The 22145-nt window shown below is 39.9% G+C and overlaps 2 protein-coding genes across 11 annotated transcripts in view; one reads left to right on the forward strand and one right to left on the reverse strand.

The window, feature by feature from the left end:
* Positions 1–389: 389 nt before the first annotated feature.
* On the reverse strand, positions 390–5062 carry LOC137948113 (uncharacterized). Of its 3 annotated transcripts, none has more exons than XM_068794063.1 (4): positions 3876–5062; positions 3189–3731; positions 2960–3041; positions 390–668 (listed from the first exon to the last, which is right to left on the reverse strand). In XM_068794063.1, exons 1-4 carry the CDS (start codon positions 4755–4757, stop codon positions 574–576), a joined length of 1602 nt encoding a protein of 533 aa, XP_068650164.1. In that variant the 5' UTR covers positions 4758–5062; the 3' UTR covers positions 390–573. The 3 variants fall into 3 exon arrangements, with proteins under 3 accessions (XP_068650164.1, XP_068650165.1, XP_068650166.1); XM_068794064.1 differs by lacking the exon at positions 390–668 and adding an exon at positions 2026–2105 and having other exon boundaries at positions 3876–5061; XM_068794065.1 differs by lacking the exon at positions 390–668 and adding an exon at positions 2152–2459 and having other exon boundaries at positions 3876–5060.
* An 8542-nt stretch (positions 5063–13604) lies between these two features.
* LOC137947965 (protein PAF1 homolog) overlaps positions 13605–22145 on the forward strand; it is a 43952-nt gene continuing 35411 nt past the window's right edge. For all 8 annotated transcript variants that reach the window (XR_011111572.1, XR_011111571.1, XR_011111573.1 and 5 more), the window contains exons 1-4: positions 13605–14858; positions 15913–15981; positions 16354–16461; positions 16551–16731. Coding sequence is in view for 1 of the 8 variants with exons in the window: in XM_068793841.1 (XP_068649942.1) it covers positions 13954–14858; positions 15913–15981; positions 16354–16461; positions 16551–16731 (1263 nt within the window). In the remaining 7 variants the exon portion in view is untranslated. The remainder of the gene's footprint in view (positions 14859–15912; positions 15982–16353; positions 16462–16550; positions 16732–22145) is intronic.

Genomic DNA, 22145 nt, shown 5'->3' on the forward strand with positions numbered 1-22145 from the left:
TACTTGCCCACATCAACATCGTCACTAATGCATGCACATAATTTCACATTTGTATCCAATAGGGTGTCAACATGGTAAGATAGTTGAGTAGAAAAAACACCACCAATTCCAAAATTTCGGTGGATTTGAGTAACAAAAATATAGTTCCCTTTCTCTACAATCCAATCCACATAATCACACGCCTTGCAAGAAAAAAAAAAAAAAGTTCAGACCACAATGTCGTCGGTCAATTACTCTTTCATCACTGACTTCTTCATCGGAGAGAGGGATATAAAAGTTAAAACTTAAAGCAGCAAGAAGAAAAAGACATTGAAATTAAAATGTTTAACATTTGAAAAAACACCTGGTTCGTGGACCATATATTTTTAATGGATAAAAAAGAAGATGTGGGAGCTTTTATTTCAGCACTTATGATGCAAGAGTACATAAAAACTTATGCACAACAGGTTTCCCCATCGATGGATGGAACTTTGAGCAAAGAGAAGGGAAAATAGAAACCAAACTTGTAGGTCTAGCTTCCTCCCAGGTCAAATCTTGAGTGGCATTTGTAGTTTCCATCTCGTTCTTGTGATGTCACAGTTTTTCTCTTTGCGGCCTTTCATGTTCCTCTAGTTTGAGAGGAAGCAAATCCTTCTCTCCCTCTCGTTCTTGCCATGGTACCCACACCACTGTTGGATGCAAGAGAGGAAGCCGTTAGGGAGGACTAATCGTTTTTGTCTCTCCTCCTATTCATGGGGGTAGAAAAAAATTCAAAACAGGATGAAACAACATGCAAGATGCCTATTTATTTGCTAAACTTAGACATTGCTCTCTAATATTGCTATTTTCACGATAGTTTAAGTTCCACCAAATACGACTAGGGGTGGGCATCAGGTCGGGTTTCACAAGGAACCAAACCCAGTCCGATTCGAAAACCCTGGATTCGAGTTTCTTGTTACACACCCTACGGATTGGGCACAAAGCAAGGAAAAAAAACCGTTGGGAATAATAGTTACCGTGATTTTTATTGATGAAGAAACAAGTATTTATAGAATTAAAACAATGATAGTAAAGATTACAACTCTTCAAAGTTTGATTTTGAGTTTTATTTGGTAGTTGTAATTCGATCACCTGTTAGATATACCTTATGGCTCCAAAAAGGTACGAAAAAACCAGAATTCTAGGACAATTCTACGGGAATGATGCGCAAAAGCGTCATTATGTCAAATGCAAGAACAGGCCTCTTTGTGAAAATACCCCCGATATTTCTTAAAACACATCAGTTTGAGACTCGCTACATGAAAATTCAAGCACGAGGCTCGCGTCAATAGACACTCTTGATAAATGTTTCACCTTCAGACCTACGCTAACGGCAGAAACGGCAGTTTGTCACATCCTTCAACAGTACTTTCCATGGAAAAGATATGAAATCTGGAGGTGATTCAATCACTCATGAACGTACTCACCTATGCGTCGGAGAATAGAAGAAATTCACGACTGTACTTTAACGAGACAATCTGAGTCAAAAGACTAGACGCAAGTGGTCGCATTCGACTTCATTGGTTATTGTTTTCCTCGTTCGGAATCAGTGATGGGGAGATGACAGAGATTACTTGTTAGAAGTTATTTTCAAAGAACAACCCTAACAGCTTGCTCGTTGGCACTTGGGGAAACAAAATCGCCAGATCTGAAGCATCCAAGGCTCCGGAAAACGACATGAGCTGGTTGAGCATTTCCTGCCCGTAGCTACCAAAGTTTGCCGTTTCTTACGACATTTACCTCCTCGACGGTCACTAGTGGCTTTGTTTTACTTGACACTCCTTTTGTCAACCGATCCCAATTCAGCCAGACTAGTCTCTTTTCCTATAACATTGCTTAAATCTGGTATTATGCAGCCACAAAATCAGAAATTTATGGATCAGGATCACACCTGGGCAGAAACGGAAGGTGAAAATCTTAAGGAAAAAGGGCAAAATTCACTGGTTTCTAACATTGAACAGTTGCTCTTTAAGTTGCCCCTGGCTCCCCGGTATGAAGGTTGTTTCTTTTTTCAGAAATCCCTTATATTATATAGCAAACAGGTATGTCCGTTTCGAGGCTTGAGATTAAAAGCTCACCGTGCCGGCCTGCACATTCTCAGTCGGGTTCTATCAATAAGAAAACGCCAACATAGATATCAACAAATTATCATCTTGTCCCCTCCCCCGACGATGGGCTATCTTTAGAATTTAGACCGCAGATTGAAGCACACTGCTTCCTGAAACTACCATCTCATAAAACTTGACTTTTTTCTAACTTTCGAGGGAAGATCCTCTTTTCTTTTCTTCATCCCTCCTTTATAAATAAAATTATAGCCTGCAGATTCCACTACTTGCAAAGCATCGATTGCTCATATCTCTCTCTCTTTCTCTCTCTCCTCTAAAAACAGAAGATACCAGGGTAGGTAGATGGCTTCATTCATCTGAGTGCCCAGTAGCAACCTATGAGTTGTCCATAAAAGCAATTTAAAAAGACAGCTCTCCACTACAGAATCGAGTAAAGAAAACCCACTTCCAGACCATGACCACGCGAGTCAAAATCAACATCACCATCTCTCAAGCAATCCAACCCAGAGCCTAAACAATTCTCTAATGATGCAATGATTGTACTAGCGATTAATGCTGGATATGGCAATTGGCAAGTGAAATGACGAAACACACCCAGCTCAAAAGTTGCAGGAAACAAGCGGACAGACAAGAGTCAATCATCTCGTGATACGTGGCGTACCATGCCGTGACAAACGTCTGGTTAAAATATAATTCTCAGCCCACGGGTATGTTTTCTAATTTATCTTTTTATGTGATTATGGTTTCTGTGGCAAAGTCGCAAACCCGATGAACAGAAATGGGAAGCAAAAAATTAATTTTACCAATTAATAAGAGAAAAGAAGAAATGGATGAAAAAAAAGCCTAAATTATAAGCTATACTTCACTAATCTCACCATCTTTACATACAGCCACATCGATGACCATGGTTCCTTTCTTGTTGGAAGGCTTTAGTCTGCAGCAATTCCTTCTTGGGGACTGCAAAAAACGATTACAAGAACGACGAGCAGAGTTAGAAAATCGATGAGAACGGTTCATTCAAGTTATTTCGTTTTTTGGGTAGAAATTTGTTAATTCGTGTTTGGGAGAATTGAATCGAAGAGAGGTGGGTTGAATGATGATTACCCTTTCCCACAAAGAAGGGTCGCGTTTCTTGTGAACGATGATCCGATCGATTTCTGAGGGATGCTGCATCTTCCAGCGGCAGGGGGGATGGGGGACCTGATGCCGGGCGTACTCGGTGACCGTATGGTTGAAATTGAGGTCGACTCGAGCGGAAGAGAGGTAGAAGACGAAGGGTTTCTGGCAGGGGTTGCGAGCGACTGGACGGGTGTTGAAGGCGTAGGCCGTATAGTCGGCTCGTCGGTACCAGTTGAGAAAGGTTCTGGAAGGCATTTCCATCTCTCTGGGGGAGAAAATGCCTCTGAAGATTTGGACGGCGAAGCCCCACGAAACAGAGATGGTCCATCTCTTGGCCTTGTCGTAACAGATGGACTGCTGCATGATGCCGGCTGAGTCGAGGCTGACAGGAACGAACAGCCGGCGGAGGGCTTCCACGCGGGTCACATTGGGGAATATCGGCTCCACCACGTCCAGGTGATGGAGAGACACCAGCGGCGTCACCGGATGAGCCGCGAGAAGTCCGAACAAATTGCCGTATACGTCGTACTGTTACAACCAAATCACATCCAGACCAGTAAAAACAAAAAAAAAAACAAAAAACAAATTAAACAGATTTCTTTCTGATGATGAGGGGGAAGAGAGAAGGAATGATGAAAATCCATAAGATGTGGGAAAAGCCTGTATTCCTACTTGGTGAAAGCCGAGCTCTTTGGTGAGGGGAACGCCGAGCTCGGCCATGCAAGCCTGCATCCGGTCGTCGCTGCCGTACAATCCAGGGTAACGTTGTATGCAACGGTCCTGCATTTTGGAGAGGGCGACGGCGAGGGGGTAACTGATGGCGAAGCCTCCGCCGCCGTAAGCCATCCCGTATGAGAAGTATATGTTCTGCAAATGGCTCTCAGAGAGGCTGCCGATGTAATAAAACTCTCGGTGGTCGTATTTAGAGAGAACCCTGATCAGATTGTCGGGAATGAAGACGGTGTCGTCGTCGCCCATGACGAACCACCGCACGTCCCTGAACCCCATCTTCAATGTCTCCGACACAATCCTGGAAATCCGGATGGCCGACCGGTGGCCCTTGCGGTGGCTGTACGGGAACTTCGAGGTGTTCCCGGAGATCCTGATCACCGGAATGGCCTCATTTTTGGCTACCTTGACAGATTTATCGAGCCACACGACGCCCCGCATCTGTTTGGGCCGCCACCACAGCTTGATGTAGTTCTTCCGCTGCTCCCACAAGTTCGCCGACGCCGCGACGCCGAACACTACGTGTTGCAGGCCGGTGTCGAAGCGGGACTGTCGGATCTGTTGTGGCAGAGCCACGGAGGTGTTGGAAGGGGCCAAGCGGGTGACGACTATGGTTCCGGCGTCGTGGCAGGGGGAGGTCTGAGACGAGGAGATGAGCTTGAGGGTATAAATGAAGTAAAATATGGAAACAAAGAGAAGGAGGGTAACCATGAGCTTCGGACGACCCGCGCGGCCACCGCCGGCAGCGGCATTGGCTTGAGCCGTCGGCGTCTTCATCTGATCCCACAAAAGATGCTTCTCCACATCCTTCTCCTCCCCTTTCATGCCAGGTAAAAAAAAAAAAAAAAAAATCAACCAACTGCCCCCAAAAGGGGTCCCTCTAAAATCGATCTCGGACCTTATATCCTCATCGACAATAGAGAGAAACGATGACAGATTACAGAGAAAATAGCTAGATAGAAGATGAGGAAAGGCAAGGAGAAACAGGGTGGAAGGAGGGGAAGAGTGCCAGGTTTCGACCTTCCCCGTGTGAATGAATATCCACCGGGAGGAAGAAAAAAAAATAGTATAGGATTTTGGTCATACCATTACTGCCTTTATTTTCGTCCACCGACCGAATCCGAGCCGGGTTTGGGTCCAGGCCGGTGCGGTCTCGATTGGACAGGCGCGACAATTATGGAGCTTATAGCTGGGCTGCGAAGAGCAGTAAAATATCGATTAGTAATTTAGTTTAGGATTTTAAAGTTCGAACAGTAATTAGCCGGAGTTCTTTTGGTGAGATAAATAAATGCAGCGTAGCCAGTAGTACCTCGGGTTCTCTGACACATAACACAACGTACCACTGCACTCCGCCCCCGCCCATTTCCCCGACTCCCAACGTGAACTGGGTCTGCCGACACTCCGAGTTCACCATTCTCCGTGCTACCGAGTCTGTCCCAGTTTCGGGTCACGGTTGGAGCGGGTGGGCCACGCTGGTTGTTGATCCCTACGGAAAGTGGGGTCCCTCTGTGTCTAAATGAATGGAGACAATGATACGATAGGGTGGAGAGGAGGAGACGCATAAAAAAGCAATGAAATGTCCACGGCTTTTGACAAACTTCTGCGGTGGCCCCAGGACTGGAAATATTAGCTCAAACTTCCCAGAGTAGGTTCGAACTTTGAAAACATGCTACTTGAATCTTTCGATACATTAAAGTTTCATAATGTAATGTTGTATTGCCCACCACGCTTGTGTTATGATTCCATATAAACAAGTGTTGAAAGAAAAAAAAATAGAGAGATGATCTTCGAACAATTAACTTACAAACCAGAGAAAAAAAAACACAGAAGAGATAGGACACGACGAGTAATTTACTGGACTAACGATAGGTTGACACTAACTCCGTCGTCACCGACAGAGGGAGTTGGTTCTGTCCTGCATTGACACAGTTCGATGGGATATTGGGACCCAGTCCTGTAACAACCGCATACTGGCCTGGATCCCACAACTAGCATTCCAAACGAACACAATTGACCATAAGTTTTTTTTTTCTTTTTAATAAGATATTTCATAGCAAACTTTCTGTAAGTATCCTAGTTTACCAAACTTCCTAAGATAGTCACCAGTTCTAGCTCTAACAGTTAAAGCTACAGAGGGCTTTACTAAATGAGAATAGAAATCTTTTCTGCACAAGATACATAGTACGTTACATTATCACGAAGGTAGTAGCCATGAAACCTATCTTCACAGAAAACGCGCTCCAATGAACTATTTAGTTTAGTTTGTACAGAACACCAAAAAAACCAGGTATGCCGAACAAAGAGAAACACCATTCATTTTGTAACAACCAACGACTCAAAAAAATTTAGAAAAAATCAGACAGAAAACTGTGTCCACAGCCTAGGTCAATGGCAATTTTTTGTCCACAATAGGGTCTGCAGAGTCATCTTCGTATCCACAATGTGCTCGTTATACTAGAGAGAAATGAGAATCACACCCAATCGGAGTTAGTTTCCTTTGGAAGAATCAGTCCTATACACTTAGCTGATAGTGAAATGGAGAGTCACGAGCATGTCCCGGGGGCTAAGGGAGAATAAAAAGCAGTCGGGTCGAAATAAATGTGCCGCCTGACAGTTCAATCACCCCCCAGCACACTCCCTCTGTTTCAAGTATGATCTGAAATCCTGGAACTGCATAAATGAAAATCAAGGATAAACATAAGATTAATAAAACGATTATCGTATTATCATGTGGAGCATTCGACAATAAATATACTAATAGAACCCCAATAAATATACTAATAGAAACCCAGCTTACGCCTATAAGAGCACCATTGGGAGAAGGGAAAGTCGACAAACCTCTCTCTGCATCGCAGTGCAAACCATGTTATGTTAGTAGTGGAACCAACAAAAAACAGTTGTTACTACATCAAACTTTAACAACACCTGAAAATTGTATGCAGTGCAGTGCTTTTGATGCCATTGATGACATCAGATATTCGTTATGGTCCATCCATTTTTGCATTTAGTTCAGAGAGTAGTTTAAAGAGGGCTGGAGAAGGGTGAAATGTAAAAACGGCAATACAAAGGGATTCAAGATGCACAAACTGAAAAAAGATTGTGAATTTGAGTATCACATTCTTCTCAATCAAGTTGGATTAAGGAAGTCACCAACAATAATCCACACGGCTACCCTCGCCTTAAGATGCCAGGCACAACAAATTTTCACTACATAAACACCTCCACTCACCTTACTCATGTTGCATAATGATGCAGCTCAAGACATGTTTATCTTACAACCCAAATAAATGTCCTAGAGCTGGAATTAATTTCATGATCCAGTATTAATACATATCTGTTAGGTTTTCTTGTTTATGTATACTTAAGTTCACCCCATGCTTGAAATAACTGTGTAGGTGAGATTTGAGATTGTAAACTAGCAGTGAAGTCTCCTTGTGCATGAAATGATGTCACTTGAACTTCTTACAAAAAAATTATGGAACCCAACACTGAGACCGTTGGTATGATTATATTAAGTTATAAAGATAAGAACAGGGTTGATTCGAGTTAAGCCTCATGATTTTCTCCTTCAAATAGGTTACTGTAGGGAGAATATGGTTTCAAGCACCTCATTCAGCCAAATTTTGATGAAAATAAATAATTGGAACTAACCGTGTGCATTTAAGGTTGGAAGAGATAATCAAATCATTTTAAGCCTTACCTGCACAGATCATTCAAATGGTGCCCCTGCATTTGAATGGTAAAAAAAAAAAAAAAAAAACAGAAAGTTGTTGGAATGAAGAACCAAGTGAAAGGTGGCTCACACAAAAACTATCTAGAAAGAAAGACCATACTAATAGTTACCCAACATTCGAATGGAGAGGCCAAAAAATTGCAGAAAGATATATTGAGCTTGGGTTCAGCCAATATAAGTTTGGAGCATTTATAAGTGACCTACCATTGTAATCAGTAACTCAAACAAATCATTTTACATATATATTTGTAATTTTTTGTCAAGAAAATTTTGGATTTTACAAAATGACAAAAGGTCTCATTCAAAATTCGACGACTTAATTTTGGAATGTTGAGATTCCAAGCCATGAACTAAGAATGAATGCTACAATAAACTACAACCTCCCTGAGCACTCTTTAACTTTGAAATCATCCTTGGAGATCAAATTTGTGACCTAAAACTCATGGTCACTGATTTCCAGAAAAGCTAAGTACCACTAATCTTTGATTTTATATACATGTTGTACTTGGGTGATTTTCTCGTTGAACAAGTGCACATGTAGTTTCAAATTATTTGAGAAAAAGTAAGGATTTGAGAAGAGAGAAAGAGCGAAAGGAGAGAGAGAAGAGGAGAAGAAATTCTGACGAGAGCAATGAGAAGCCCTCGTGTCTTGAGAGTCGAGGGCAACCTCCCATCCTTTATAACTAAGGGATAAAAAGTTAAATGAAAAGAATGCCCTTAGGCATCAACTCCAAAACTGTTTTCAGGAAACATGAAACACTAATGGTCCCTGGAGACGTATTTTTACTAGAAATACTTTCAAAACCATTCCTTAAAAAATACATAAACATGGCCTTATAGTTGTATAAAGTCATTTGTTTCAGCAAAAATTGTCATACCACAAAATTTTCTTGGTATGATTTTTCAACTTCAAGACTGTTTTCTGGAAACATGAAACACTGATGGTCCCTGGAGATACATTTTTACTAGAAATATTTTCCCAAACATTCCTAAATAAATGCATAAACATAGCCTTATAGTTGTATAAAGTTATTTGTTTCAGCAAAACTTGTCGTACCACAAAATTTTCAGCTTCAAAACTGTTTTTAGGAAAGATGAGACTCTAATGGTCCCTGGAGACATATTTTTACTAGAACTACTTTTCCAAACGATCCTAAAAAAATGCATTATTATAGCCATAAAGTTGTATAAAGTCATTTGTTTCAACAAAAATTGTCGAACCACAAAATTTTCCTAGTATGAATTTTCAGATTCAAAATTGTTTTCAAGAAACATGAAGCACTAATGGTCCCTGGAGACGTATTTTTACTAAAAATATTTTCCCAATCATTCCTAAAAATGCATAAACATTGCCTTATAGTTGTATAAAGTCATTTGATTCAGCAAAAATTGCCAAACCACAAAATTTTCCCGGTATGAATTTTCAGCTTCAAAACTGTTTTCAGGAATCATAAAACACTAATGGTTCTTGGAGACGTATTTTCAGCAGAACTTTCAGGACTGTTGCACGGGCCAAAAATTTTCTCTAGCTACCTCTCTGGTCCTCTTTGTATTGAATGCGATTCAAAAGTGGTTATCAATTGGTGTGCAAACTTCGTCAGGCCCCCATAGCATCATTGGAACATGTTTAATGAAATATGTAATTTATTTTCCCATTTAAGTTGTAGACAGAATCACATTCCCCGTTCTGCTAATCACCTGGTAGACACCCAAGTCAAGGCGGGTATTTCTCTCCAACACTTTGTTGTGGAGTCAAGCCCCTAGACCTAGGTTTGTAATTTTTTTTCTCCTTTTTATCAATATACACACCATTCATTAAAAAAAAAAAAACATGGCTTTATAGTTGTATGAAGTCGTTTGTTTCAACAAAAATTGTCAAACCACAAAAATTTCCTGGTATAAATTTTCAACTTCAAAACTATTTTAGGAAATATGAAACACTAATGGTCACCGGAAACATATTTTTACTAAAAATACTTTCCCAACCATTCCTAAAAAAATGCATAAACATGGTCTTATAGTGGTATAAAGTCATTTGTTTCAGCAAAAATTGTTGAACCAAAAATTTTCCTTGTTCGAATTTTCAGCTTTAAAACTGTTTTAAGGAAAGACGAGACTCTAATGGTCCCTGGAGACATATTTTTTTCTATAAATACTTTCCCAACCATTCCTAAAAAAAATGCATAAACATGGCCTTATAGTGGTATAAAGTCATTTTTTTTAGCAAAAATGGCCAAACCAAAAAAATTTCCTGGTTAGAATTTTCAGCTTCAAAATTGTTTTAAGGAAAGACGAGACTGTAATGGTCCCCGAAAAACGTATTTTTATGTACCTATATCTTTATATGTACAACTCCAAATTGCATGAAAATATATCTATAAACACATACTGATCATGATGGTGTCATGACTAGACATTTTTAGATAGCTAAAATTACCAAACTACCCTTCATGACATCTTTCAACAATCCCCCTCAAACTGGAGTGTAGATATCCTTTAGTTCCAACTTGTTACAGAAAATCCCAAATTCAAGTTTGCCCAAGGCATTTCTTTGTAAATACATCACCAATTTGATTACCAAGTCGAACGTATGGGGTAACCACTTTCTTCCTCATCACTGCATCTCGAATGAAGTGACAATCTACCTCTATATGTTTTGTTATCTCATGAAATACTAAATTCCCTGCAATAAATATAGCAGACTAATTATCACAATATAAGGTCATTGATCCATCATTTTGTAGATTCAACTCCCGAACAACTGAACTTACACACATTAATTTTCTAATAGTATGAGACATAGCCTTATAGTCAGTTTCAGCACCGGACCAGGCCAACACATTTTGTTTCTTACTCTTCCACCTTATCAAGTTTCCTCCTAGGTCAATAATTAATTTTCTATCAAGTATTGGCCCAGTATAATCAGCATCTAAGTTTTTATCTTAAGGTGATCATGAGATTTGAAAAATAATCTTTTTCCAAGAACCCCCTTTAAGTATCTTAATATCCTCTGTGCAGCCTCAAGGTGTACCTTGTGTGGCAGTCTATGAACTGACTAACCACACTAACAGCAAACGATATATTTGGACGTGTAATAGAAGTGTATTTCAACTACCCAACTAATCTTCGGTAAACTATTTCATCCCTGAGTTCATCACTCATTGATAACTCTAAGGCGGGACCTCTCTTCAGCATGTATTATGCTTGGCATATGCAGCCACAGACACCCCTGCTAAAGGCGGGACCTCACTTCAGCACTCATTGATAACTCTATTTCTTGATTTGCTCTTGTATTTTCTTTTTCCTTTTCTTATGTTACCTTATTTGTAAGCTTTGTAATCCTTTGTTTTCTTTCTTTCAATGAAACTTATCAGCCATTCAAAAAATCAAATGAATAAAAAAACCTCATGCCAACAAATTGTTGAAAACCTGATTTGAACATTATCACAGACTACTTTGATCTGAATAGAGTTGATCAAGCATCAGTAATGCTTAAACAAAAAGATTTCAAGGCTGCAATCAATCCATGCAATAGTCGCAACCAAGTAGCTGTCACAGTCACTGATTGTCTTATGCTTGAGCAAAATTTCAAAAGATCCTATTTTCTGATTTAGCGAGAGATCTGCCTTGAATCACTTAAAATTGGTCATGGAACTTGCAACTTCTAACTATGCAGTCTCCTGTCCACAACATGAAGCTCACTTAGTTGACATTACCTATTAATGCGTTACATGTTTAGCTCCACAAGCAACAAACAATGGAAACCCATGTAGAATTTGCTAGATAAAAAGGAGGCTTCCATCAATTCCAACTTAAAAAGAGGGTACAGAATCAAATTAAAGAAACCATAAATTTCAGGACATACAAGAGCCCCAGCTGCCAAAGTAAGACAATAATCAAACCTAGAAGTCTTCACAAGAGCTTCCAGGATTTTGAACCAAAATGAAGAGAAAAACGATGACTAAGTCTACAGGGATCTTCCTTCCCTTCTCTACTCATAAGACAAGCAACAACATAACATTTTTTTCTCTTTCTTTTTCCTAGTTCCACATTTGAGTTCCTTAAAAACTGCATAAACCATAAACCTGGAAATCTATTTACCCTTTTCACTACTTCATACTGAGAACTTGTCTACAGTAATACAGCTGCATCTTCTTAGACAAGAGCCCTTAAATTTTCACCTCTACCAATTACTCCAATTTTCACAATCCTCTTGCAAAATCTGTGCCTTATGGGCAGTAAAATATTTAATGGTCTAGTATTAGAATGAAGCAGAGATATAAAGCTATACAGTATATAAAAGCCCAGTCTGTCAACTAACTATAAATAAAATAAGCCCTTTATCATTATATTCTTCTATCAATAATTCAAATCAAGATCGAAATGAGCATAGTTTGAGTCCTTTAATCCCACACTAACCAGAACCATCGAATGCTTCAAAGGAAATAGAAGAGATCCATAAAATAAAATTGTACACTGACCTTTCCACGAAGAATAAACAAGGTAACAATATAAATGAACAATCCATTGCGTGAATATAATCTTCAACTCCCGGAGTTGAATAACAGTATTACATAAAAGAGAACGAGAACGCGCAATTTAATTCTAGGTTCTATCAAATGGTCAATATGTTTTCAAAAAGGCAGAAATAACTAAGCACGAGAATACAAATGGAAGGAAGAAAGGAAACGAGTACAAACAAAACGAATATAGACAAGAAAATAGAAAATCAGTAGACCTCTTGAAGCGGTGATTAGAGAAAGACAAACCTGTTCAAAATCAGGCAAGAGGCGCGAGTCCTTTTGTGAGATGCAAAACCAAATTCTGCGATAACATACGTGCAGGTTGAGAATTTCCTCCCGAATTTACCACTTTCGGATAATATCCTCCTGAGATAGAGGTGGAATTGGAAATTTTTGGTTGATATTAGGATTAGCGAGAGAGTCACTGAGCCTCCGCTTCTTCAGTGGCTGCTCTGTAGACGCCATAACAGCAACAAACGAGCTGGAGCTGCGAGCATGCCACCGGGAGTCCGCCAATCTTTGATGTCTGCGCCTTACCATCTAAAGATCTTTTGAGCCGTTTCTCGGAAATCAGGAAGCCAGAAGCCCTGTTAGTGCCCGCTGGAAATGATATTTTACTTTAAAATCATGAATGGTCTAGAAATTTAATAAGAATTTTTAGCAGCTATTGGTATAATTTTAAAAAATAAAATTGTAAGAACAAAACAAGGAAACGAGGTTAGTATATTTAAATCAACATTCTTATAATTTAATTTCTGTATTCAATTCTAAAGTTCACTGGAGCAAGCAAAACTAATATCAAACTTGTAAGGAAATATTACACTAAAATTGCTAGGATGATTTAAACATTAACCATTGCAAGTAAGTACATAGTAATGTTATTTGACTAATCAAATAGAGGTTTCAAACCCAATATGGGTTACCTATTTGGAGCAATCACACATGTTCCTTTACTTATCTTCTATCACCAAAAAAACAAATCAGTTCTCCACTATTTTCTAAACCCTGGATCAAAGGGGAGAGAGAGAAAGATAAAAAAAGGATAGCAAGAATAATAATGTTTTTCAATCCATAAAAAAGGTAAAATATCAACTAAAACCAGATTATTAGTAGAATATATCCAACAAATTAAGAAGAAGAAACATCATCATTTCAACAAAACTTGTAAACAATTTCATCTTAGGATAGCATTCACTTGTATGTTAAAAATGTTTTAACATAATGACAGGTAATAGTCTGATTAGCAAAAAAAAATGGCTGCAGTGAATGCTTGATGCTCATGCTCGAGAGTGAGAGATCAATATCGGGTAAAACTTAAAAGCTAGCTTTTAAAGAGTATCTGTTGGGACTTACTCGGTGTTATCAAATTGTCGAGAAGCTCTCAGTAGCGGAGCATGCCTTTGTTGGAGACACTTGGCATTGCTGCCGAGAATACGAGGTTTTGAGTAACTGCTTCTCTGCTACTCTTTGCTCCACAGTGGCCAGCGGAAGCAACACTCTTGGTTGATCTTCAGGACCTGAAATTTGGGTCGTGCTTAGTGCTCATCCCTCTCTCTTGGTAAGGTCCCTCTTTTGCATTGCCAACAGCTCTCAGGCTAGGCAACACGCCGTCCTGCGAGCTGCTAATTTTTCGTGAACGAAGGCAAAATACTGTAAAGAACTAATCATTCCTGGCTAGGTTTGGGAAGAGAAGGTAGGGAAGGAAAGAGTGGGAGAATTATGGTTTGAGGTCTTGCTGGGTTGTACCATAGCCAATTAAACGATCATGGCATCGTACAGGCCCTTCCCTCCCCAATCTTCTTTTGGTCCGCCGAGTCAGAACCCTCTTCCTCCGCCTCCTCCACCCCCACTCCAGCAGAATCATTATCCCCCAATTCATAGAGGATCTCAAACGGGCGGTTCTTCATCCTCCTACCAACTTCCTCCGTCCAAATTTGGATATGGATACCCTCCTCAAAGAACCCAACAACCTCAGTACTCGTTTCAGCCGCCAGCTGGCCCTCCTCCGTCATATCCTCTACCCCCTCACCCCCGCCTGCCGCTGCCGTCGTCTATAAATCCGCAGTCACAACCCTCCGGCCCGCCGCCTCCTTTATACTACCAATCTTCTTCCCAGTATCCCCCACCACCTGTCCCACCTGCACAACCTGCCCCACCTCCCCCTCCACCACCTCCTTCATCTCCTCCTCCAAATTCTTCCATTCCGCCCCCTCCACCATCTTCCCTGCCTCCCCCAACCCCACCACCCCCTCCATCAGTGCCTGCCGAATCCCCTGGCGGCGGCGCTCGCCATGATAAATCCGTGTCCAAAGATTTGAAGCACTCTTTTGCTCCTAAACAGCAGAAGCCTTCTGTTGGCCCATTGCCGATGGCAAGGGGTTCCCGATTGCCACCTCATGGTCCGTCAGGAAGAGTGGAAACCGAAGAAGAGAGAAGGTTACGGAAAAAAAGGGAATTTGAAAAGCAGAGGCAGGATGAGAAACTGCTCTTGCAGTCAAAAGAGTCACATCCTCATGCCTTGCATAAATCACATGCAACTTCTTCAGTTCCCATGCCGCATGGTTCGATTGCTGGATCCCGCATGGGGGAGAGGAGGGCTGCTCCTTTATTGAGTGGTGAAAGGATTGAGAGCAGATTGAAGAAGCCGACGACCTTTTTGTGCAAGTTGAAGTAAGTCTGTTGTTGAAAGTTGCAAGCTATGTTATTTTCCACTCTTTACAGATAATTGTGAGAGAAGTCTCTATGAATCCTTGTTTGCCTGTATGTTATCCTGATTCTTGTAAGCATATACAACTCCTTCAACACGTGTCAAATTCGGCTACAACGTTTCAAAACTCTCTTTATTGGAGATATTCAAACTTGCACTTTTGATTTAAAAATATGAAGCTTTACTAGGAAAGTAATTATTTCACTTTTTGCATGATATCACTCTATCAGATTTATTTAATGGCCGCAAGGTAGCATATCAAAGAGGCGTAATTGCAGGTTGTCTGGTGTGTGCATCGTTTATAGCTCCGGCAGGTTTACATACTGTTGTGGGTCTTGTACGGTTTTTATTTTCTTTCTAGGGTTCTTGGGACTGCAAGATGGAGAAGAAAGAGAAAGGGCATAGACTATCTGATCCTGTAGATCGGGTTTCAACTACGAGCAAACCGTCTCCCAGGTGAAAGGATTGATGTGACTTCATGTAAATCTGTGTCCTCGCACTTATTGTGCTTCTTTGAAGACCATACGAGAGATCGCCTCTTGTTTGCCTATTTAAAAAATTTGACATGCACTCTTTTTCTTGCCATATTGAAGTTCTGTGAGCGATTGACATGCAACTTTATGACCTAACAATGTTGTTATACCTTAAGTTGTAATTTTTAAACAGTATTTGCATCATACGGTCCTTTCTTCTTTGATCGAGATGATATTTACTATGACCTTCCTTTGTTGGGTCTGATCTACAGAGAAAGTTCTCCTATTCATCAGCTAATTCTTTTTGAAAAAATGTTGTTCAAAAGATTTCTCAGTATGATGCTGTTTGAGGAATGATAATTTTCTTGATGTTTAGCTTTATAAAAAAAATTTGTTTTTGTTTAGCATCTTTTAGTTTGTGAAACTTTGTATCCTGGGTATTGTGATTGTTATCTCCAGTTTATTTCCAGACACTGTCAATGTGACCAAATTCTCAGTATTGAAAAAGATGTCCTCATTTAATTTCCTTTTGTACTCTATGCAGGTTTAGGAATGAGCTGCCTGATCCCACTGCGCAACCGAAGTTGTTACCTATGAACACTAACAAAGACAGGTATGTTGAGCTATTCAGAGAATCGTCATTACTTTATTTTAAGTTCTTTTGCTTTTGTGTCTTTATGTTTATGTTCCTTCTTTAAGATCTTTTTTCTTTTTCTGCTTTACATTTTTGTTTGAATGTCCTGCATGAAAAGAAGAAAAGAGCTTTGATTATGGAGCTTTGACACCTTGGTTCATTTACATATGTTGTTCACTGCTACACTGCTAGGATAGTCTGCCTTTTCATTCAATGCATGCAATTAAATGAAAATTTTCTTCTACTATCTTATGTTATACGAAGTTTGTTTTTGTTATTAGAAAGAAAATTTAACTGAAGAGGGTGTTGTATTGCATGCTGACATTTCATCTATTTGGTTCCATCTTGCAGATACACAAAATATGCAATTACATCATTAGAAAAAATGCATAAGCCAAAACTTTTTGTCGAGCCAGATCTTGGGATACCTCTGGATCTTCTTGACTTAAGTGTGTATAAGTAAGTTGATCACCATCCTTCACTTTATGGAATCTTTGTTGCTGCTTATTATTTGACTGCTCAAAATTTTAATGAATGGAATTTCATAGTCCTCCAAAAGAAAGGCCTCCCCTTGCTCCAGAAGATGAAGAGCTGTTACGTGATGACGAGCCAGTAATCCCTATCAAGCAAGACGGCATCAGAAGAAAAGACCGACCCACTGATAAAGGTGTTTCATGGCTGGTTAAGACTCAGTATATTTCTCCTCTTAGCATGGATGCAGCCAAACTGGTAAGAAACCTTTCTCTGTTTGAAAGCTACAGAAATCTCTCTTAAATGGGAAGTTTTGATTATGATAAATAGAATGTAATGTCCTGATCCTTTATTGGAAGTTTTTGTGATGGAGTATCACCTAGACCATAGTTGCTCTGGGTGCTCAAATAGGCAAGCAGAACCTGGTGATTGGCTTAATTTTCTTTGGGATGTATCCTGTCACTGTTTTAACTGCCTATTTTGTAACTTGTGCTGTTATTTTAGCCCTGTTTTGACAAAAAAGTCCTTTCCTAGGTTTTCTTTGGGATGTCTTGTCTCACTGTTTTAACTCCCTATTTGTAACTTGTTCTGTTATTTTAGCCAGTTTTTGTCAAAAAAGTCTATTTGCTAAGTTTTTTTTTGCTCTTTTTTTAGTAATTGCAAAATTTCCATATCAGATTCTTATAAGAACTCTGGAACCCTTGGATGTTGCAAATACTTCTTTCTCTACTTTGTCCTCTTTTCTTCAACAACTGCAGGGGTTTACTTATAGAAGCCAATACAGTGAGTATAATTTCATCTTCTTTGTTCCAAAATCAGTATTTAGGTTTTAGAATTTCTGAAAAAAGGACTTCTTCGTTTGGGGGACATTGTGTGCACGTATAATATTGCAGGGGTTTTCATGTTGAAATATGAATCCAAAATCGTATTTCCTTATTGAAACTTAAATTCAACAAGACATTGAAGTTTATTGGTCGATTGTGTTTCCTGAAATCATTTGATTTTCTCCTGATCACATCATGGAACTTTGATATCTAATGTAATACTCATCCACCTTTAGTGTGCGGCTTGCTGGATCTAAGTTTGCAACTAAGAAAAGTTTAGAAGTTTTTTTTTTTTCTTCAAAATATTACAATGTTTCCATCTAAGTTTGCTGTGCAAGAAAGTCACTTTTAAGAAAACAGTCCTCTTTGAGTTTTAATGTAAAATAGAAAACAAAGCGCGTGAAAGATAAAAAGAAAATTTTGCATTTGAGAGTAATCTACTGTCAGGATTAAGATGTCTTGCAAAACACAGTTGCTGATTGGATAATGACTGTCCTATTCAGGTTAAAAGAAAAATATTTATTTTTCAGTGTGAACTATCCAATTATTGCAAATTATAGGGAATAACATGCACAAAACGTGATATACCACCTGTGCTTCCATATGATACACCTCTGTGCATTTTGGTTAGAACCAGTGGGACTGGGTTAAATCGAAACTGGAGGTCTTGCTCTTTTTTTCATAAAAATATATGATCCAGGCAGGTTTTTGTTTGTTGAGCTCTTAACAAGACAACTTAGCGAAGCAAAATAGAGCATCTTCACCTGTTCTCAATCTTTCTGCTTCCAACTCCCTCATATAATTTTTTGTCTCCCTATGCTAGAAATCATTTCTGCTTTTTCTCTCTTTTTCAATCCCTTATTTTACTTTTTTTCCTTACAACTCTTCCTTGAGTCATCTATTCATCCATCTTTATATTTCTTTATTGTGTACCAACAGAGAAAAAAACGTTTCTGGAGCTTCCCCTTGCAATTGTCCCTATTTACCTTCTTCATGAGGGATTATGTATTCTGCTTCTATGGTTGAAGCTCACCGAGGATTCTGTGTTCTGCCTCTCATGTTTGATGCCCATAGGGCCTTTTTTTTTCTTGCAAAATCCTTCTCTTTGGTTAGTTCTTTTGGAATGTTCCAGCCTTTTTAGAGATCCTTGAAAGTCATTATTCATACGAGACAAAAATAGTTGGTATGGGAAGATTCTGGAGACTTATTTGTTAGCTGTGATGAACCTGAAGTCCTCTATATAACTATTTGGGTGGCATTCATATATAGGAACCGAATGGAAACCGTTTTTAATGATAATTTTGTTTAATTTTTAATTTTTAAAATTTCATTTATTTCAATTTTTTTATCTTGTTTCTTGCCATCCGTTATCCAAACATCTTATTAAGTTATTGATTTTGTAAATCTTTATTTTCTACCAATACATGATTTTTTTTTTGAAATTGGTGAGTTTTATTAATCAAAAGGACAGACAATTAAACGGCATTCTGGTTATAGTAAGAGATTGCAGGGAAGCTCCATTTTTGGCAAGAGAATCAGCCACAGAGTTGGCTGATCTCAAACATGAGTCCAAATACAAAAGAAAAGGGGTAAAATATCCATAATGTCACGTAAGTAGACCAATGACGCCAACGGGCTTAGAGAAGGGGGAATACCACCAACTAATCCCCACATCAGAGTTGCTTCAATGATAAGGGGCCAGATAAGTGATTGGGGAAGACGATAAGGCCTTGGAGGAGTGTCATAAGTTTGGCGGGGGGGTGGAGTCTAAGATAGTCATAGGCCCAAAGTAGGAGATCAAGGTGGCACCATCGGGCATCCAGATGTCACTACTAAAATCAGTAAATCCTGGCCTATCGAAAGCACTGCCATCAAAATTGAGTTTCAGCGTACCGGGAGGTGGGGGATTCCATTCCTGCATTGTATGGCTGTGGGAAGGGCTAGACATTTGCGCAAGAGCCTGACAACAACTGTGAAGGGGAGAGCCAGCAAGGTTAATGTAATCCTTTCACAAGTGCATCCAAATGGAGGTCTGACTAGTGATGTGGTTGGAGACATCATCAGCAGTGGAAATTTTGAGGGAGAATCGTCAGTTGTTACATCCATTCCAGAGGCCCCATGGGATGTAGGCAAGACATGCCAAGAGAAGAACCTTGCCCATCCTCGGGATGGAGGAACCTAGGAGTAAGCAGCAAGTACTATGGAGGTCATGCAGAAAGCACACATGGAGACCAATCAAATTGAGGAGTCGGGTCTACACTCTCAAAGCTAAAGGGCAGTGTAGGACATGAGAGACTCTCATCAGCGGTGCTGCAGAAGGAGCAGGTGATGGAGGGGCCAAAATTGCCTCTTTTCTGAAGATTGTCAAGAATCAAGATTTTATAATGAAGTGCACTCACCTTTGGAGGGGTAGACAAGCGCCAAGCAATAGCTGTGGGTTGCGGCTTATGAGGGCCTGATGTACCAAAAATATGAAGGTACGAAGATGCAACCGAAAAGGTGCCACTGTCAGCAGGTCTCTAAATCAGCGTATCTTCATTTCTGATTTTGTTGTTGCTAAGATCGGCGAGGTGGGCATAAATATCATGGGCTTCTGAATCGGTCAGGCCACGACGTTGGTGGAGATTCCAGTAGCGATTCTAGTCCAAGGAGTCGGCCATCGAGATAAGAGGGGTGGCGGCTGAAGCCAAATAGTGTTGGATAGGAGTCACTGAGTGGCATGAAGCCAATCTACCAATCGTTCTAAAAATCAATGCGTCAACCATTTCCAACAGCAAGGTTGACAACAACCTTGAAGATGGGGAGGAGGGTGTGCAAGCTTTGCAAGAGAGGTGAAAGTTTGTGGTGTGTTCCCTCAGATGTCTACCAAACAAAATTACTCCTTAACTTGGCAGCGACCATTCTCCAAATGGACAACGGAGAAGAGTTGATCTCTAAGTAGGCTTCCACATTGATCCGAGCAGACTTCAATCTCTAGCAAGCTACCTTGGGTGGGTGCTCTATTCCCACTACTTGGGACTCCGCCTCTTTGACTGCCGACCTAACAAAGGGCTTTGGACTCCCATGATCAAGAGGATTGACAAACAATTAGCTACTTGGCGAGTCAAGGCTGGCCGCCTTATCCTTTTGAATTCTTGCATCCCTGGCCTCCCGAACCACTACTTCTATTTCCTCCCTTGCCTTAGCTCTGTATGTCCCCACATCGAGTGCATAAAAAAACATTTCTTTGGCGAGTGTCTGATGGTGGTTTTAAGTATCACTTGGTCAACTGGAAAGATATCTGCAAGCTAAAGAGCTTGGTGGTTTGTGGATTAGGCTTACCAATGCTTGAATGAATAACTTCTTGGAGGCTGAGAGATGATGAGAAAACAGGAAATGCTGCTCTACTGCGGTGATTGATGGGTGGAAGAGGTGCTGGTTTTGATTTAGTGGCCGAAAGAGATGAAGAAAATGGCTGGTAGGTGGTGGCAAAAGAAAGCGAAAGAATACCGGAAAAAAACGTTGAGGAAAAATGAGAAAAAGTTTTGTTATGAGCTAGCACTGTTGAAGATGGAAGAACTTCGTATGGGAGAACGACAACACCTAAAGATCTTTGTCACAAATGGTGAGAAACAATCTTTCGTATGGGGTCTGTTTAGGGTGGTTCATTCCTTCACTATACAATTCAAGGCTATTACATCAAATGATACTAATCTTGTTCGGGGCAAAGAGGTTTGGGTGGACAACTCTCAATTTGTTTGTTTGTAGAGATCGATCAGAATGTAAAATCACCCATATTATGGATTCACTGGTGTTGGCAAGGATCTATATCCCCAAGATTATTGTTGATAGATTCGATTGATCTGGCTTTCATGAGGCTTTGTGATCCTTTTTTCCAGTTGATTATCAATAGCGAATCATTCTACAGAGGATACACCTTCATAATGCCTTGAAATATTGGTCGGTTCCACTAGAAAATCATTTGAAAGACGTCACCATCTCCTCCCAACTTAATTGCTATTGGATAGGAGTAAAAGCTCGTGTAACTCTGTTCTGGTGACAATGAGTTTGAAGTTGAAGAAAGGCCACATGCTCAATAATTGGATTTCCCGATGTGAGGTTTAACTTATTCACCCCAAGTATCTTTTCTGGGGGAAATAAATGGCTCATCAACTTGTCTTGTGCAGAGGATTGCGGTGAAATTCTATCTTCATGGAATATTGATTCCACAATCCCTTGTGACTCGATATTTGAACGGCGTGATTCCCCCCAAACTGGTACACTTAGCTTGTGGCTTTAAATCAATTGTTTACCTATTGAACTATGGTCAAAGGAGGTATTCCAATGAACTGCAATGAAAGTCTTTCATCAGGTTGATGAAAATACCCAACAGCGAAGGCGGATGGACTATACCTGAATTCAAAATTTCCCGACAAGGTAATCTTTATTGACTCTGAAAATTAATCTTTCGTTGGGAGTGGAATAGTTTGTCATCTGAATCCAACCTGAGGATGATGATAAAAAATACTCTTTGAAATCTAGGCAAAGCAGACATGAGCAGTTTGATCAAGAGAAACAACAACAACTCGTTCACCTTGATGAGACACAACCTTCCCTCATTGGCTTACCATGTAACGAAAGGCAATAGGGTGCCATTTCAAATTTTGAATTCCGATTCTCCACAATCAGCCACAAATATGCTTTTGAATGAATGTGTATGGATCTTATTGAGAAGCACATCACTTATATAGCTTGTCATCATTAACCATATCCCATCTAACCACCAACTTCACTCAAACTTAAATGACCCAATCAATGACTCAGTCACTATCCTACCAACCCTTTCCACTTCTCAAAAATCCCTCTTAG

Source organism: Aristolochia californica, unplaced genomic scaffold, assembly GCF_029961685.1.
Source record: "Aristolochia californica isolate CCGP_79_NKW_82.1479 unplaced genomic scaffold, dmAriCali1.0.hap1 SCAF_13, whole genome shotgun sequence".
Lineage (NCBI taxonomy): Eukaryota > Viridiplantae > Streptophyta > Magnoliopsida > Piperales > Aristolochiaceae > Aristolochia > Aristolochia californica.